General features: G+C 43.4%; 1 protein-coding gene across 7 annotated transcripts in view; it reads right to left on the bottom strand.

Moving 5' to 3' along the window:
• Nucleotides 1–17424, bottom strand: part of tjp2a (tight junction protein 2a (zona occludens 2)) — a 110912-nt gene that overhangs the window by 45303 nt on the left and 48185 nt on the right. For 6 of the 7 annotated variants that reach the window (XM_078395362.1, XM_078395358.1, XM_078395376.1 and 3 more), the window contains exons 3-5: nucleotides 16365–16489; nucleotides 5341–5443; nucleotides 789–1398 (exon numbers count right to left, since the gene is read on the bottom strand). In XM_078395362.1, the coding sequence (XP_078251488.1) occupies nucleotides 789–1398; nucleotides 5341–5443; nucleotides 16365–16489 (838 nt within the window). The remainder of the gene's footprint in view (nucleotides 1–788; nucleotides 1399–5340; nucleotides 5444–16364; nucleotides 16490–17424) is intronic. The other variant, XM_078395380.1, reaches the window with a different exon arrangement.

Raw genomic sequence — 17424 nt, forward strand, 5'->3', positions numbered from 1 at the left:
TGGCATTCTTTGTTCCAGAGTTGTTCCTGGTTTATCCAGCCGGCCAAGGAAGCCGGGTATGGGGATAGATGTGCTGGCTCCAGCTGGGTTGGAGTTCCAGAGCCCCGGCCGCAGGTTGCAAATTCAACCCACCGATCGGCCGTGGAAGTCCCGATGAGATCGAGATTGGCTGCGTTGCATTTTCGGGGAGACTTCCAGGGCACGGGGGATTTCTTGAGGAACCTTGAGCGGCCTCTAGCGGAACCCGAGGGTTCATTACAAGTCTATTCATCGTTCATTTTCTTTTTTTTTTCCGATCCCATTTCTCCGTTGGTAAATGCGACTTTGGCAAAGTGAAAAACGCGGAAATCATGCAAAAAGCGCGGAGAATGGATTTAAAAAACGCGGAAATCCGCGGAAACTTCACAAGCATGATTACAAAAGGAGTAGAATTTTTAGCCGGAATTGGATGTGTCCAATTCAACCCCACCAATCCACTTTTTTGTTTTACAACCATTCAAAAATCTACCAAACTCACCTGTTGAAATTTTCAACTAATTCAAAATATTAACTTTGCGCTTCAATCATTTTATTCCCAATCTACAGCCCCAACAGAAACTACAGCCGGGAAAGTGAGCAGGGGGAAGGTATTCATGTACATGGTATGCCTGCATTCAATTACCCAGCGGCAGAGCACGGCCTTTCACCAACCTTCCATTCCTTAACAACTCCTCTCGCTCAACTCCACCATTTTTAGACAGATATAATTAGTGATATCAGAAATAACAATTGGGTGCATTTCTCCTCACCTTCTTTTGGCTTGCTCTTGACCAGCATAACTTTGTAGGGCTTTGGGAGCCCACGGTCATTAGAATAAGAGGACTCTGGCGATGGGCTTCTGGATTTGAGTCGATCACGGCTTGGGGCTCTTGCTGGTTCTCTGGAATACTCGTGGCCTTTATTACGACTCCGATCCTCGTCATATATCCGTCTGCGACCTCTATCTCCTTGCTCGTAGGCGTCATCGTAACCCCAGTCCTCTTCGTGCACCCTCCCCCGTATTCGATCGCCTTGTTCGTACGCCCTCTCGTGAGCCTGGTCTTCATCGTACATCCTCGCACGCCCGTGGCCATCATGGACGTAGTTTCTCTCGTGACCTCTGTTGTCGTCGTCAACTACCCTCCCCCTGCTGTGACTGCGCTCTCTGTTCTGGTTTCTCTCGTTGCTCCTGCTGCGCTCTCTTTCCCGGCTGTAGTTTCTGTCGGGGCTATAGTCATGGCCATAGCCGTGACCTTTCGGTGCCCCCTCGCTCCTGTCACTGTGATCACTTCTGCGATCGTAGTCATCGGCCTCGTAGAACCGAGTGTCAGGTTCGGGCACAGGCTGCCGAGCCGCGACCCTCCGACCTCTTTTCACCATCTGTTAGAACAATAAACAGCAAGGTTATCGCCACGTGATTCAGTCATCAAAACTGCAACACCACAACTGCATAACTATCAGATCGAGTATCAGATAATGTAACGGATTAGTCATTATTATAGTCATAAACTGGTGACGCAAGAACTCAGATTAATAGTTCACAGACAAGAGTTTAAGTCCCGCACAAAAGCAGCTGATGAATGGAAATCATGAATCAAGTAAATTTGGAATAATAGTTCGCTTGAGTAATTTAGATCATAGCTATTTAAGGGAAATCACCTCTCCTTCCCTCCTGGCTGGACCCACAAAAATAGGTTTGCCTCCTAAATGCCCTCTGACTCGCCCCAGAAAGTGTGGGACCGTGAGGAGGAGAGGAGGAGAAGGATGCTCAGAGCAAAGCAGAACTGAGAGAAGGCAAGGCCAAGAGGATGGGGAGACAAGCAGAGGCGGCATGGGGAAGGAAATTTGTCACACACTTAAAGTTGACTTTGCTTCCACTGTTCTGTGAGGAAGAATGTTCCAAAGTCTTTGAATATCCTCAAGGAAGAGGTAGGTAACAAGAGGATGAACAATTACTGTGGGCAGCCAGGAATGCCGCGTTGAGATTACAATCAAATTACCACTTGTATTAAATGGTGGAGAAAGATCAAAGGCTTAAATTACCCAACTCGTGTTTCTAATTCTCATGTTTGTAACAGAAGGAGGGAAGGGGATGGAGGGGTGGTCCAGGGTGGAGGGGTGAGAGATATACGAGCCAAGGAACATAAGCATGTGCGTACGTGTGGGCAGGGATTCTGGAACAGCTTCTTCCCCGCAGTTATGACCTCTTGTTACAAGCCAAGGGTGTGGTCCTGATTTCCCAAATAACCTCATCGCGGATCTTACACTTAGAAAAATAATCTGCTCTTTCTCTGTAGCTGTAACGTTATAATGCTGTAACATTACATTTTGCACTCTGGCTTTTTTTCTCTTTGCTCTACCTATTGCACTTGTGTAGGACTTGATTGTACTCTTATAGTAAGACTTGACTGGATAGTATGCAAAATTTCCACTGTATCTCGGTACACATGACAAAAATACACAAATGATGTATTCAAGAGAGTTAGATTTAGTTCTTAGGGCTAACGGAATCATGACAAATGGGGAGAAAGCAGGGACAGGGTACTGCCTTTGGATTATCAGCCATGATCATATTGAATGGCAGTGTTGGCTTGAAGGGTCGAATGGCCTACCCCTGCACCTATTTTCTATGTTTCTATGTTTTTTAATACTAAAGCGCATCTGTGTGCACCTTGCCCCCAAATGCCTTGAATTACATGCAATTGAGTCAAAACCTCCCTTTGTCCAATCCAGTGGTAGTTTGCATGCAAGAGTCACCCCAAGTTAAAAGCAATCACACACATACAATGCCGCTCCTCAGACCTGATGAGGAGTCAAATTATCTTTGATTCAGAAGGACAGCCCAAGAAGTAGGAATGGGTAACATATGCTCAGCTTACTGGCACCATTAAAATTTAAAGAATATGACACTGAAAAAATGTAAAAGAGCATTCATGAAAATGTTGGCCAACAAGGGGTTTTGCAATAAGCATCAACATATATTACAGCACAAGCCAAACAATGAATTTTTCATGCAAGTAACTTATGCTGCTACCTCAGTTACACTGAACCTACCCAGCTCATGATGTGTTAGCGGAAGAGGAGCCTTCATCACAGGAGACCAAACATAACATTAAAACCAAAACCAGAGACGTGAGTGGGAGGGGAAAGCAATTGTTAGGTTTGCATATATTAAAAGCTTAGAAGCCAGGAAGTTGGGATTGTAGATACTGAATGACAAAACAAGCTGGAAGAGTGGACTGTTTCCTGCTGGCACATGGTCCCACAAAAACAATGGGTAACAAAGTCGCTTCAACCCTGTTAAGCATAAGGAATGTAAACAATATATTTAATGGTTTGTCCAATGATTAGTTTGTGGGGTTTTTTAATTTCAAGAAGTTATGCAAAGGTTCCAAGTTTCTGTAAATATGTAGGGTGGGGCGTAAAAATAATCCTCCAAATCAACTTCAAAATTGAAAAATGACCAAAGGGAAGTGGGCAGGAGAACTTGCCACAAATAGGTAGAAAGGGAAGGTGCTGTTCAAAAGCAGGATGTGTTTTAAGATCAGACGCAGGGGTAATCAGGAGAGATGCTAAGAAATAGTTGAAGTGTAATTGAAATTTTGAATTCTTCCAGAAAAGGCAATCTTCATAGTTAATTTATTAATTTTGATTGTAACCTTAAAATCCTGTTTTGTTTTTGTCAATTCACACATTTATTCACATCTGAAAATCATAATGAATGGTAGAATAGACCAGAAGAAATGGCTGATCTCCTTTTCTTGGCACCATCCTCATTTTAAATGCTCCAACATTGGTAGTTATACCTTCAGCTGCTAAATTTTTGAAGTCCCTCGGAGTCAAACATCACAGGAAACAGTCCCTTCAGCCCACACTGAACATCAAGACCCCATTCGCACCCTCTCCACCTTATAATTTCATTCTTTGAACACTTCTCACAATGTTTCCCTGCTATCCTGTTCATTGTTACTTATGAGATTATTGAAAATTGCAGTGAGAGATAAAATATGTTTATTCTTGTGCCAATTCAATTTAAGGAGCACAAGCTAGGTGCTCTGAAGTACAGATTAATCAACATGATACTAAATATTTGGAATTACGCAAGATGTTTCTGACCTTCCTTAATTCAATTTGAAATGGTAAATTGAATAGGGAAACAATTGCAAGGAAATGGGGAAGATGACTAGAATGTGCACAAGAGGCTGAATGACCTCTTTCTGCACTGCAAAATACTCAGCAAGATGTAGGGAAGATATAGGAGGATGTAAAGCCAGTAACCAATTATTCCTGGCAGACTTTTACAATTGAAACTCAAAGGTCCATTATTTGATGAGAAAAATGGGGGTGAGATTCTGACTGAACGGTTTTACTGTGGTGCTCAGGATTTCCAGCGCTCAATTTTCTTCCACTTAGGCTTGTAGCGACAAAGGAAATGCATGAGATATGGTGGGGAAAGATAAAAATAATGAGAAAACTAGGTTGGGGGGGGGAGAAGGGAATGCAAACCAAAAATAAAATACATGATAATTATACACCGAGAAATGAGACAAAGTAAAGCCTCTCATGTTGCTTGGCTTGACATTATTAAATTTAAACTCGCTACTGAAGGTTAATCTGCATGATAAATTGATGCTGATAATTGCATTATAACCACTCGAAGATTGATTTAATAAAAAATAAAATCCCCATTTTTATCCAGAATACTTCAGTGGATCAGCGAGGGAACTTATTTAGAAAGGATTAAGTGCTCAAATAATATGCACTCTTTTGAGGTCAATCCAAACACAATGAAACATATCCACAATGCTGACACACTCAAATGAAATACTAAACTGCATAGTACCACTACTGACTAACAATTGATATTTTTGCTGCTATTAAAACTGCAATTAACATGGTTTGAAATACTAATCATATGTATATTTTCAACAAGATAATTAAAATGACCCAATGACCCAGAACAGAAATTATTTTGCAAATAAAAGATATTGAGCGGGTGTTCAAAAAACATCAAAGAAACTTTGTGGAAATAAATGAAGGACGGCAATGAATCATGTGGGTTTTTACAACAACCCAGAAGCTTCAAGGCCATCATTATTGAAACTAGATTTTTATTAGTTTATTTAATTATTTGGACTTTAATAGTTCCCATGTACCATGATGGGCTTTTAATGCGGCTTCTTAAAAGACAGAATAATTATACACTGAGAAATGAGCCTCTTTGTCTCATTATAAATGATTTAATTTAAACCTGCAAGTCAACAGCCACCAATGATGCAGAGTAATCAGCAATTAAAGCAAGTATGGAATATCACCACTTACTATTTGGGCTACTTTTCCACATTTTCTTAATTGTTGTACAGCAAAGGAATGAGGCACATTATCCATTGGAAAGCCATTAACACTGACAACCCGGTCATTTTCTCTGAAGGAATAAAAAGATATGTGGTTTTATGAAAGTGTGCTGAAATACATTCAAAGAGAGCATCAACAATTTTAATTTGAAATCTATAAAATAATATAAAAACATAATTCAGAGATGTAAACTGTAACTTACTTGTAATTGGGTAGTGGATAGTTTGCAATTTACACAAACTTTAGCCTCTAGGATTATTTCAAGAATCAAATAAAGACTCAAGCGTTTTATTGTTATTTGTCCCAACAATGGAACAATGAAATTCTTACTTGCAGCAGCACAAGATATGTAAACATAGTATTCTAAACACCATAATTTGCTTCTTATCGAACAAAATGCATTAGCTGTGGTTCAAAGGGAAATTTAATAATAATAAATTTTATTTGTCAGATGTAGGTTGGCACAGGGTCAACGGTACAATGAAATGTATTTGACAAGACAACGGGTCACCTCGGCAGTAATATTCCAAGGATAAATAAGATTAAAAATAACATTAGTAAGGTAAAAAGACAATATTAAAAATAGGTAAAAAGACAATATTAAAAATAATCAACATATATGATTTGAAATGTGTTTATGAGTTCAGAAGCCTGATGGTAGAAACTGTTCTTAAGTCTGGTGGTACGCGCAGCCATACTCCTGTATTTGACGGAAGGTTTCAATTCACACTCAGAATAGGACAAAAATCTAGATCAACACTCCATTACAACTGTGGGAAATGCACAGGGTCAGAAGTGCAGTTTCCTTTTCAAGAAAATGCATGCATGCATCTTTCTCTCCTCCTCCCCAATGAACAAAAATAATCTCATAGTAGCTATTATATAGTCAAAGAGCAGGCTGCTTCTACTCAAATGTCCTGCCCATCATTTATCTGTAATCAACATCACTGAACAAACCAAACGACCATGTGTTGAAAATCCTGTCCATCTCCAACATTAAACAGAGCCTTCACTTCAAACAACATTTCATTGTGTAGAGTGTATTTGGACGTAAAGGGTGCAGTAAAATTAAGAAATAATATGAGACTAAAGTGAATTTTGATTATGTCACAACACTAGCACTTCCCCCAAACTTTAAAAACTTGCTGAAAATAATTGAAAATATCTATAGATTACAAAATGTCCCACCAACTCTGGTTATTGAAAGTAACCATTTCAACTCTCCAGGACAAACAACTCAATTACTTACGTCTTGGGCAACACACAAACCAGGGAGGAACTCGGCAGGTCAGGCAGCACCTGGGCAGGGAATGGATAGGCAAAGCCGGCTCCTGACCCGAAACATTTCCTTACCATTCCCTCCTCAAGATGCTGCCTTACCCGCTAAGATCCTCCAACACTTTGCGCTTTGTCAAGACTTCAGCATCTGCAGATTGAGTCGCCAATTCAATTACTCTTCAATATAATAATAGCTGGTTCACAATTTAACTTGCTCAATGCACACAGAAAGTGCTGAGAAATTATTCCAAACTGATTTAGAAACATTTTGTAATTAGCAATGCTGGATGCTTTACACAAGCAGACAGGGAGAGAAGAATTTTTGCATAAGCCAGACAAATACAACAGCACTTTCACTTTCCCAACCATTTTGACCCCCAAATACTCAGGGAAATTCTATACGTCATATGCTTTGGATTATTTTGTTTTTTTGAAAGAAAAAAAATCGAGTACTATAATCAAAATAAAACTTCAAAAACAGAAATATGGAAACAAAGGCATTTTGATACTTTCCAACTTTAATAAAAGCTTACTAAAATCTTCGCTTTCCTGTAAGGGACTTTCCATTGTTGTCAAACTGTTCTCACGATAACTGGCAACTGCTTATTTGGCAAGGCAATTGCTCTGCCCATGATGGTAAGAAATTGCAGAGGTGTGGGCAGTCTAATCCATCATTCATTCTCCTGTCCCTTCCACACCCAATCATCTCAATCTACATTTCACACTGCCTCAGAAATGCAGCTAATATAATCAAGGACTACTCACATCTTGGTCATTCTCTCTTCTCCTCTCCCCCATTGGGTAGAAGATACAAAAGCTTGAAAACATGTATTACCAGATTCAAAAACAGCTTCTTCCCCATTCCTATCAGACTCTTGAATGGACTCTCATATGCCAAGAATATATTCACTCGTTTCTAATCTACCTTGTTGCAGTACTTGCACTTTAAAAAAAATCTGCGCCTTTTCTGAATCTGTAAACTATATTCTGCACTCTTGTTGCTTTTTGCACTATTGCATTCAAATAAGGTATGATTGTACTCACGTACAGTATGATTTCCCTGAATAGCACACAAAACAAAGTTTTTCACTGTATCTTGATTCATGTGGTAATAATAAACAAACACCAGAGGAGAGTAGCATATGCAAGAGGATGAAAGATCAGAAACCTTTGGATTCATTGTCCTACATCAAAGAGTTCACCTCACCTAGGTCTTTAGTTTTAGTTTTAGAGATACAGAGTGGAAGCAGGCCATTCGGCCCATCTAGTCTGCACCAACTAACGATCACCCGTACACCAGTTATACTCCGACACACGAGGGGCAATTTACAGAAGGCAATTAACCTACAAATCTGCACATCGTTGGAATGTGTGAGGAAACCGGAACATGCGGAGAAAACTCACGTGGCACAGGGAGAACGTGCAAACTCCGTACACACAGCACCCATTGTCAGAATCGAACCGGGACTCTGGCACTGCGAGGCGACAACCTTACCACTGTGCCGCCAGTCTGATAATGGATTAATTGATAAGGATGATCATTCTGATTAGAAAACTCTAGTTCTATCAAATCTCCCAGGGGTCTATGTTAGTGAGTATTTCATGTGCGTTTAACCAGGGACTGCTTTTGTTTGAAAAACTCAGTCACCTCAATTATTCTTCAGAACTTTGAACTGTTCAGATATCGGAAAGCCCTTCACAGGAGTGTTTTCCAAACTAAAATGGATGTTGATTATGCAAGGAAGCTACACAAACACACACACACACACACACACACACACACACACACACAAGGTCACACGCAGTCATGAGTGCTAAAGAAAGCTGTCCCAAAAATCCAGAGAAAATGATGGTGCTAGAACTGTGGAGCAGAACTAAAGAGAAAATAAATTAGGAGTAGGCCACTTGCCTGACCTGATTTTAATCTCCCTTCTGCAATCCTGTTGACTCACGGTAACCTCTCACTCCCCTGTTTACCAAGGGTGACGATGTGGGAGGTTTGAACATGTAGTGAGCTCTTTCATCATACTCAGGGAAGTTCTTCTACATGAATTAAGACTTCATGAAACACAATAAATGGCTTTGACAATAGCCACCTTTAGCAAATTCCAAACATCCGCCACCAATAAAACATAAAAGTTCAATCAGAGTTTCATATTCAAAATTATTTTGGGGGCATGTCAACCGTGCATCTGTGGAACAATCCCATTAGGGCCAGTGTTTCACCACACCCTCGCGACCAAAGGCTTTAAAATCAATCTTGTTTAAACCTAACCAAGGCTTGCAACGATGGCAACCTTAAAACAGTGCACATCCTCCCCATGAAGTTCATTAATAAATAAGAGCAGCTTCCAGCAGCTGGGCGAGTGCCTGTCATCTTCTTGCTGCAGAGGTTTCTGGGGCAGCACGGTGGCGCAGAGATAGAGAACTGGGTTCCATCCTGTCGGCAGGTGCTGTCTGTACAAGAGTTTGTACGTTTTCCCTGTGATTGTTTTCCCCGGCTGCTCCGATTTTCTCCCACACTCCACAGACATACAGGTTTATAGGTTAATTGGCTTCGGTAAAGATTGTAGATTGTCCCTAGTGTGTATAGGACAGTGCTGGTGTGCGGGGACCGCTGGTCAGCAAGGACTAGGTGGGTCGAAGTGCCTGTTTCCGCACTGTATCTCTAAACAAAACTAACATTTCTTTCAAGGGTTCATTGGATATTTAGAACACTCCTGCCCACAATAAAACAAAACAAACTGATTTTCCAAAAAGCAACTCTAAGTTTGGACTTAACGTTGAAGACATTTAAGAGCAAATTCCCACTTTGTTATTTCTTCCAATCAATGCATGGCTTTAAAATAAATTACAAGCACCCTTTCTTTCAATTATAGAATAGTTACAAAGAAACTGTGATTCACTTCTCTTTGCTGAGTTGTATGTTCTGTAAACAGTATTCATGCCCATCTGGGGCTCCTAAAAACGAACACATCAAATTTGATTAAAAAACTATTAGAGAAATGTGTTAAAAGTGGCATTTAAACCGACAGATTTGTGCACTAAAACAGGCCCTGTGCTATTCCAGGCAAATGGTGCAGAGCACATAGAATTAAAGAGCAGTGAAACAGGCCCTTGCCCCAACTTGTCTTTGTATGGTCCATATCCGCCCACATTTTTCCTATCTATATACCTGACGAAATCACTTTTAAAACGTCATAAAATACCCACCTCCAATACATCCTCTGCATGCACATTTCATGTACACCACCCTCCATGTGGAAAAGTTGCCTCTTGGGTCCTTTTTAAATCTTTCTTCTCTCACTTTAAGCCTACACTCTCTGGATTTTCACTCCCAATGGGAATTACTATTTACCTTACATAGGCCCCTCATGATTTTATATACCCCGCTAAGTTCACCCCCCAACCTCTTCACCATATCACTGACCTCTGGGAAGTAAAGCAGACTTTGAAGACTCTTTTCACTACAGCTTGTTGTTCAATCAGACTCATACAAGAAGTAACAACTCATGGTCTTTATTGTAACACAAGTGGAGGAACATTACATGCTATCTATCGTCTCTGTAATCAGCATCAAGTCCCCCCGTGAGACGGTAGAAGGCTGTTTACATAGTCCAGGTAGGGATGAAGATCCAGACTGGACCACATGTGGAATGTGCAGCATGCATAATAAGTGTGGTGATAGATATGGTGAAGGTGATCTAATATGGTTAATCTAAACAGCTATGGTATGAAGGCGGCACGGAGGTGCAGTGATAGAGTTGCTGCCTTACATTGCCAGGAACCCGGGTTTGATCCTGACGAGTACCGTCTGGTATGGCGTTTGTATGTTCTCCCCGTGACCTGCGTGGGTTTTCTCCGGGATCTCCAGTTTCCACCCATACTCCAGATGTATAGGTTTGTAGGTTAATTGGCTTGGTATAATTGTAAATTGTCCCTAGTGTGTCCCTGATGTAGGACCGTGTTAGTGTGCAGGGATCGTTGGTTTATCAGACTCGGTAGGCCGATGGGCCTGTTGCCGCACTGAATCTCTAAACTGAACGGCACAAAAAGGTTGCCATGGAGGGAAGGGCTGGGGTGTGAGAAATAGTAAAGAAAAAAAAATGCATTCTGATATGTGAATTGATGAACTTCACCAGTGTCAAGTCAAGTCAAGTCAAATTTATTTGTCACATACACATAGTGCAGTGAAATGAAAGTGGCAATGCCTGCGGGTTGTGCACAAAAAGAATTACAGTTACAGCATATAAATAAAGTTAATAAGTTACTATTAGTGTCAACAAAAATTTAGTCTCTGGGGTTATAAAAGTTGACAGTCCTGATGGCCTGTGGGAAGAAGCTCTGTCAGAGGGTGGTGAAGGTGTGGAATTCTCTGCCTCAGAAGGCAGTGGAGGCCAGTTCGTTGGATGCTTTCAAGAGAGAGCTGGATAGAGCTCTTAAGGATAGCGGAGTGAGGGGGTATGGGGAGAAGGCAGGAACGGGGTACTGATTGAGAGTGATCAGCCATGATCACATTGAATGGCGGTGCTGGCTCGAAGGGCTGAATGGCCTACTCCTGCACCTATTGTCTATTGTCTATTGTCTCATCCTCTCCGTTTTCACAGCGTGACAGCGGAGGCGTTTGCCTGATCGTAGCATCTGGAACAGTCCGTTACTGGGGTGGCAGGGGTCCCTCATGATCTTACTTACTCTGGATCTGCACCTCCTGATGTATAGGTCCTGCAGGGGGATGAGTGTAGTTCCCATGGTGCGTTCTGCCGAACGCACTACTCTCTGCAGGGCCATCCTGTCCTGGGCAGAGCTGTTCCCAAACCAGACTGTAATGTTGCCGGACAGGATGCTCTCTACAGCCCCAGAGTAGAAGCAATGAAGGATCTTCAGAGACACTCTGAATTTCCTCAGTTGTCTAAGGTGGTAAAGGCGCTGCTTAGCCTTACCCACCAGTGCGGCAATGTGCGTTGCCCACGTCAGATCCTCTGCGATGCAGACTCCCAAGTATTTAAAACTGTTCACCCTATCCACAATCGACCCATTTATCTCCAGTGGCGTGTACGTCCTTGGATGTTTAGCCCTTCTGAAGTCCACAATCAGCTCCTTTGTTTTAGTGACATTCAAGAGGAGGCTATTGTCCTGACACCAGAGTGCCAGATCAGCCACCTCCTCCCGGTAGACCTTCTCATCGTTGTTGGAGATCCGACCCACCACCACAGTGTCATCAGCAAACTTGATGATGGAGTTTGAGCTGAACCTGGCCCCACAGTCATGTGTGTACAGGGAGTACAGTAGCGGGCTAAGGACGCAGCCCTGGGGGGAATCCTATGTTCAGGGTGAGGGAGCTAGATGTGTGTTCCCCCATCCTGACCACTTGGGGCCTGGCAGTGAGAAAGTCCAGGACCCAGGCACACAGAGGGGTGCTAAGCCCCAGTTCCAGCAGCTTCTCAACCAGTCTGCTGGGGACTATTGTGTTGAATGCTGAACTAAAGTCAATGAACAGCATCCTCACATAGCCCCCCTGGCTGTCCAGATGAGAGAGAGCGGTGTGTAGAACCTGGGAGACCGCATCATCCGTGGACCTGTTCGGACGGTATGCGAACTGTAGTGGGTCCATGTTGCGAGGAAGGAGGGCGCAGATGTGCTTCTTGACTAGCCTCTCAAAGCATTTCATGACAACCGAGGTGAGGGCCACCGGTCGGTAGTCATTTAAACACGCTGGAGAGGCATTCTTTGGCACCGGTACAATGATGGATCTTTTGAAGCATGCAGGGACCACGGACTTTGCCAAGGAGAGGTTGAATATTTTGGTGAGCACTGGAGCAAGCTGAGTAGCACAAGACTTTAGTACTCGCCCAAATATACCATCTGGGCCTCCAGCTTTCCTCGTGTTCACACGCGTCAGAGCCCACCTCACCTCATGCTCGGACTCCGAGAATGTGTGCACATCCCCAGCGGTGGATCCCCCTCCAGCCTCGCTAGCCAGCGCCCCTTCGGTGCTGTTTTTAGACGGCGAGCTGGTGGTGTTACCCGTCTCAAACCGTGCATAAAAAGAGTTCAGGTCATCAGCTAAGGAGGAGCCGGCACTTCCGGTTGAGGGGGTGCTGGACCTGTAGCTAGTTATAGTCCGTAGCCCCTGCCAAAGGCGCCTGGTGTCCTGCTGCTCCATCTGTGACTCCATCTTGTCCCGGTACCTCCTTTTTGCATCCTTCACTGCCCTTCGCAGTCGGTAGGACTCTCCCTTGTAGTCGTCCATGTTGCCGGATGCCAGGCCGGAGTTGTAAGCAGCGGTGCGAGCATTCAAGGCCACGCGAATAGACCTGTCCACCCAGGGTTTTTGGTTAGGGAAGATACTGACCCTTACCGTGGGGATGATGGTATCGGCTATTGTGGCAATGAAGTCCGTAACCGCTTCCGCAAACTCATTTACGTTTCTGGAACTTGCTTGGAACATGTTCCAGTCGACTTCGCTCAGTGCATCCTGCAGCATGGCCTCTGAATGGTCAGCCCACCGCTTTACGTCCCTCGTCACTGTCGCTTCCCGTACTATCCGTTGTTTGTACTCCGGCAGCAGGAAAATGGCAGCGTGGTCAGATTTTCCAAAAGGAGGGAGAGAAACGGCCTTGTAGCCTTTCCTGAACGGTGTGTAGCAGTGGTCCAAAGTTCTTTCCCCCCTGGTGACACACGTGATGTGTTGGTAGAAGTTGGGCATGACCTTTTTGAGATTTCCCCTATTGAAGTCTCCAGCCACCAGCACAGCCGCATCAGGGTTCTTGTTTTGGTGTTGACACAACACATCGTGTAGGGTCGACAGTGCCACGTCGGTGTCCGCATGCGGTGGGATATAGACGGCTGTGATGATCACCGAGCTGAACTCCCGGGGTAGGTAGAATGGTCGGCATGAGATAGTTAGATGTTCCAGGTCCGGCGAGCAGGAACGAGAAAGCGTCTTAATATTTCCAGGATTACACCAGTTATTATTGGTCAAGAAGCAGACTCCTCCGCCCTTGGATTTCCCGGATTCTTCCGTTCTTTCCGCCCGGAAAACAGTGAAGGACTCGGATGGGCAGATCACCTGGTCAGGCACCAGCGGGGTCAGCCATGTTTCGGTCAGACAAAGGATGTTACAGTTCTTTATGTCCCTCTGGAATCTGATCCTTGCCCTCAGGTCATCCAGCTTGTTCTCCAGGGACTGGACGTTGGCCAGAAGTATGCTGGGCAGAGGTGGACGTAAGGCTTGGGTTCTCAGCCTGTTCCGAATCCCCCCCTCGCTTCCCTCGGTGTTTTTTCCGACTTTCCCACTGACCTGCGCTCCCACTGCTGCTGCCGCGGTGTGCTCCTTTGATGATCTCTATCGGTATATCGGTGAGTAGTTTTCTGTTTAATAGTGCTCCGGTAGCGCTCGAGTTTAATTTTACGAGCGTTTCCCGGTCGTACATTGGTTAATGCTAAGTGCTAGCACACGCTAGAGCACTTAGGGATCAGTGGCACCAAGATATTCCAAGCTGCAGTCTGTTCAAGGAGCAATTTATTTTTTAAATGGTTGCAATCTTGAAAGGAGCTCTAGTGATTAGTTCTACATAAAATTGGCCACAGGGGATAGACCAGGAGATTATGCAACATGATCTCAGTGACAGTACAGACACTTGCCATCTCGTATCTGAACCCAGTGAACGTCATAACTTTCCTCCGAGATTTCCAATCTTTGCTAGCAGTGGGAGGAGCTTGGTCTACACAACTAAGGGATCGTGAGGTGCACAACGGATCCCGAGTGAATATCACACTCGCCAACGTTAACCGTGTACTGATTGATTTTAAGAAGGATATGATTTGGTTAGTAAATCTGTGTTAAAGTCGGATGGGAATAATGCAAGTTGCTCAGATGTCCTCCTCACTCAAGATTCCACTTAAAACCGGCTATTTTGTTCAAGTTGTCCTAATATTTCCTCATTTCAAACTTTACATAAAATGCAAGAACACATTCCCATCAATATCAGAGAGAGGTTCCAGAAAGGAAGTGGTGTGCTTTCTTGCTATTTATTCATAATTCCACTCCATCGTCTAACCAACCATGACTACCAAGTCCGCAGTTGCAAAACTGCCTCCAAGTGGAACTGTCCATTGCATGGAGTTTCCCACCAATCCGCTCAATGTAATGATTGACAAGCAGCAAAAGTAAAATCCTGAAAAGGGGTCTCAAGCCAAAAGGTCACCTATGATGCTTTCCAGAGATACTGTCTGACCTGCTGGTTGCACTTTGTGCTCTTTAGCTAAAAATAAGATCCTGAATACATGAACCCTTGCCAAAACTTAAATGGAAATCAAAGAAAGCAATGCAATTAAATTCAGCCCAGCAGGAATACTGAATCAAACAGCACATAATGAGATCACTTATCCATCATGGTCCTACTGGGTCTTAAAATTCTCCAACAGGCAATGAGCTAGCATATGATGAGCATTTGACGGCACTGGGCCTATATTTGCGGGAGTTTAGAAGAACGAGGGGGGACCTCATTGAAACGTACAGAATAGTGAAAGGCTTGGATAGAGTGAATGTGGAGAGGATGTTTCCACTAGTGGAACAATCTGGGACAAGAGGTCACAGACTCAGAATTAAAGGACGTTCTTTTGGGAACGGGATGAGGAGGACTTTTATTCGGAGGGTGGTGAATCTGTGGAATTCTTTGCCATAGAAGGCTGTGGAAGCAAAGTCAGTGGGTATATTTAAGGCAGAGATGGTTAGATTCTTGATTGGTACGGGTGGCAGAGGTTATGGGGAGAAGGCAGGAGAATGGGGTTAGGAGGGAGAGATAGATCAGCCATGATTGAATGGCGGAGTAGACGATATGCCGAATGGCCTAATTCTACTCCTATCACTCACATTCTTATGGCCAGGTTCGACTCCTGGGTGAGAAAAAGGGTGTGCGTGTTGGGACAGAGAAAATTCCAGACATTTGAGACTGGGAGCTGTGCCTTCAGCTGCCAATGAATAAATTCAAAGGAAAGGAGCCAATATTGGAGGAATGGAGTGTGCAACAGAGCTGGAGCAGAGTAATGAGACACAGGTAAAAAAGAAAGATGTCCTGCTAGTGCAGTAATAGAAAAGGCATGGATTATCAATGTGAAACTACCAAGTTATCATCAAGCCAAACTTCGTTATTGGAGTTTTGAATGTGTACGGTGTTGGTTACACAGTGCCAAAATCTCCCTCCCTTATCAGTTACTGTGATTAGTCACTAGTAATTAAGTTTGAATAAGTAGTGAAAATAACAGCTGACAAAACAAAAGGTTTCTTATGCCATTATGCAGTCTACAAGGTTGATAAGAACCTCCATCAAGAACCCCTTCAGTTTAAAGGGAGAAAGATTTGTTATTTTGATTGACAAATGGATAGATATTATCAGGAAACCAGGGAGACCTGGTGATGTTCTTCAAAAATAAAGGATTCTTTTATGCTCTAGATTGTATAACAAATGGATCAAAAGCCTTTGATTTGATCAAAAGAATTTGCCTCAGTACAGGTAGGATGTTTTGCACTCCAGTTCTGGAGCGGGACCTGAATCTACAATCTTCGGAAAATGGGGAGTCAACTGCCTTGCCCACTGAGTCAAAGGAGTTTTACAACTGCATGTTGCAAGTAAAATTCATCAGCGTTAATGGATTGCTCGCCAAACGCTCCACAGAGTGGACGCCCGACATTCAGATGGGAGTTTACTCACTGAAGTAAGCCGTCGGCCGGGCCACCTTCCAAGACATCAGAGATTATGATGGAGGTTTCACCATTCTCGAAGTTGGGGTTATCTCTCCCTCCCGACACTGCTATACCAAACCCGCGCTTCGAATCCTGGGAAGGGGTGAACGAATAGCATCACAGTTGTTAAGACATTTATCCGTGTTTAATTTGAAACAATTAATACAAGAACAGGTGTAAAAGAAAAACCTTAAAAAAGATTTGAGTAGTTCAAGCACATTACCCACCAGGTAGCCAAATGCAAAAGCAGGCCTGAACTACACTCTACCTCATTGGTGACCCTCAGACTATCTTTGATCGTACTTTACTAGCTTTACCCTGCACTGAACGTTAATCCCTTATCATGTATCTGTGCACTGAGATTATGATGGATTGTAATTATGAATTGTCTTTCTGCTAATTGGTTAGCACACAACAAACGCTGTTCAATAGACAATAGGTGCAGGAGGAGGCCATTCGGCCCTTCGAGCCAGCACCGCCATTCAATGTGATCATGGCTGATCATTCTCAATCAGTACCCCGTTCCTGCCTTCTCACCATACCCCCTGACTCCGCTATCCTTAAGAGCTCTATCCAGCTCTCTCTTGAATGCATTCAGAGAATTGGCCTCCACTACCTTCTGAGGCAGAGAATCCCACAGCTTCACAATTCTCTGACTGAAAAAGTTTTTCCTCATCTCCGTTCTAAATGGCCTACCCCTTATTCTTAAACTGTGGCCCCTTGTTCTGGACTCCCCCAACATTGGGAACATGTTTCCTGCCTCTAACTGTATCTCGGTACACGTGACAATAAACTAAAACTGAACTGAACATTATGACATCCAATTTTTAACAAGCATTAGCTGCTGGTGTTAAAAGTTAAAGGGCTGTCATTATGCTTTTTAACATTAATGTTGGTTATTATGTTTTCAGTTGGGATTCCTCTCACCAGTAGGAACAGGGTAAATCCGCCAGCCGGTTGTGTTCCTAAGAAACCTCATGGGAAAGACAATGGTGTTAATCGGGGAAAGAGAGTGACGGGCTAGAGAT

The sequence above is a fragment of the Rhinoraja longicauda genome, chromosome 3 (genome assembly GCF_053455715.1).
Source record: "Rhinoraja longicauda isolate Sanriku21f chromosome 3, sRhiLon1.1, whole genome shotgun sequence".
Taxonomy (NCBI): Eukaryota; Metazoa; Chordata; class Chondrichthyes; order Rajiformes; family Arhynchobatidae; genus Rhinoraja; species Rhinoraja longicauda.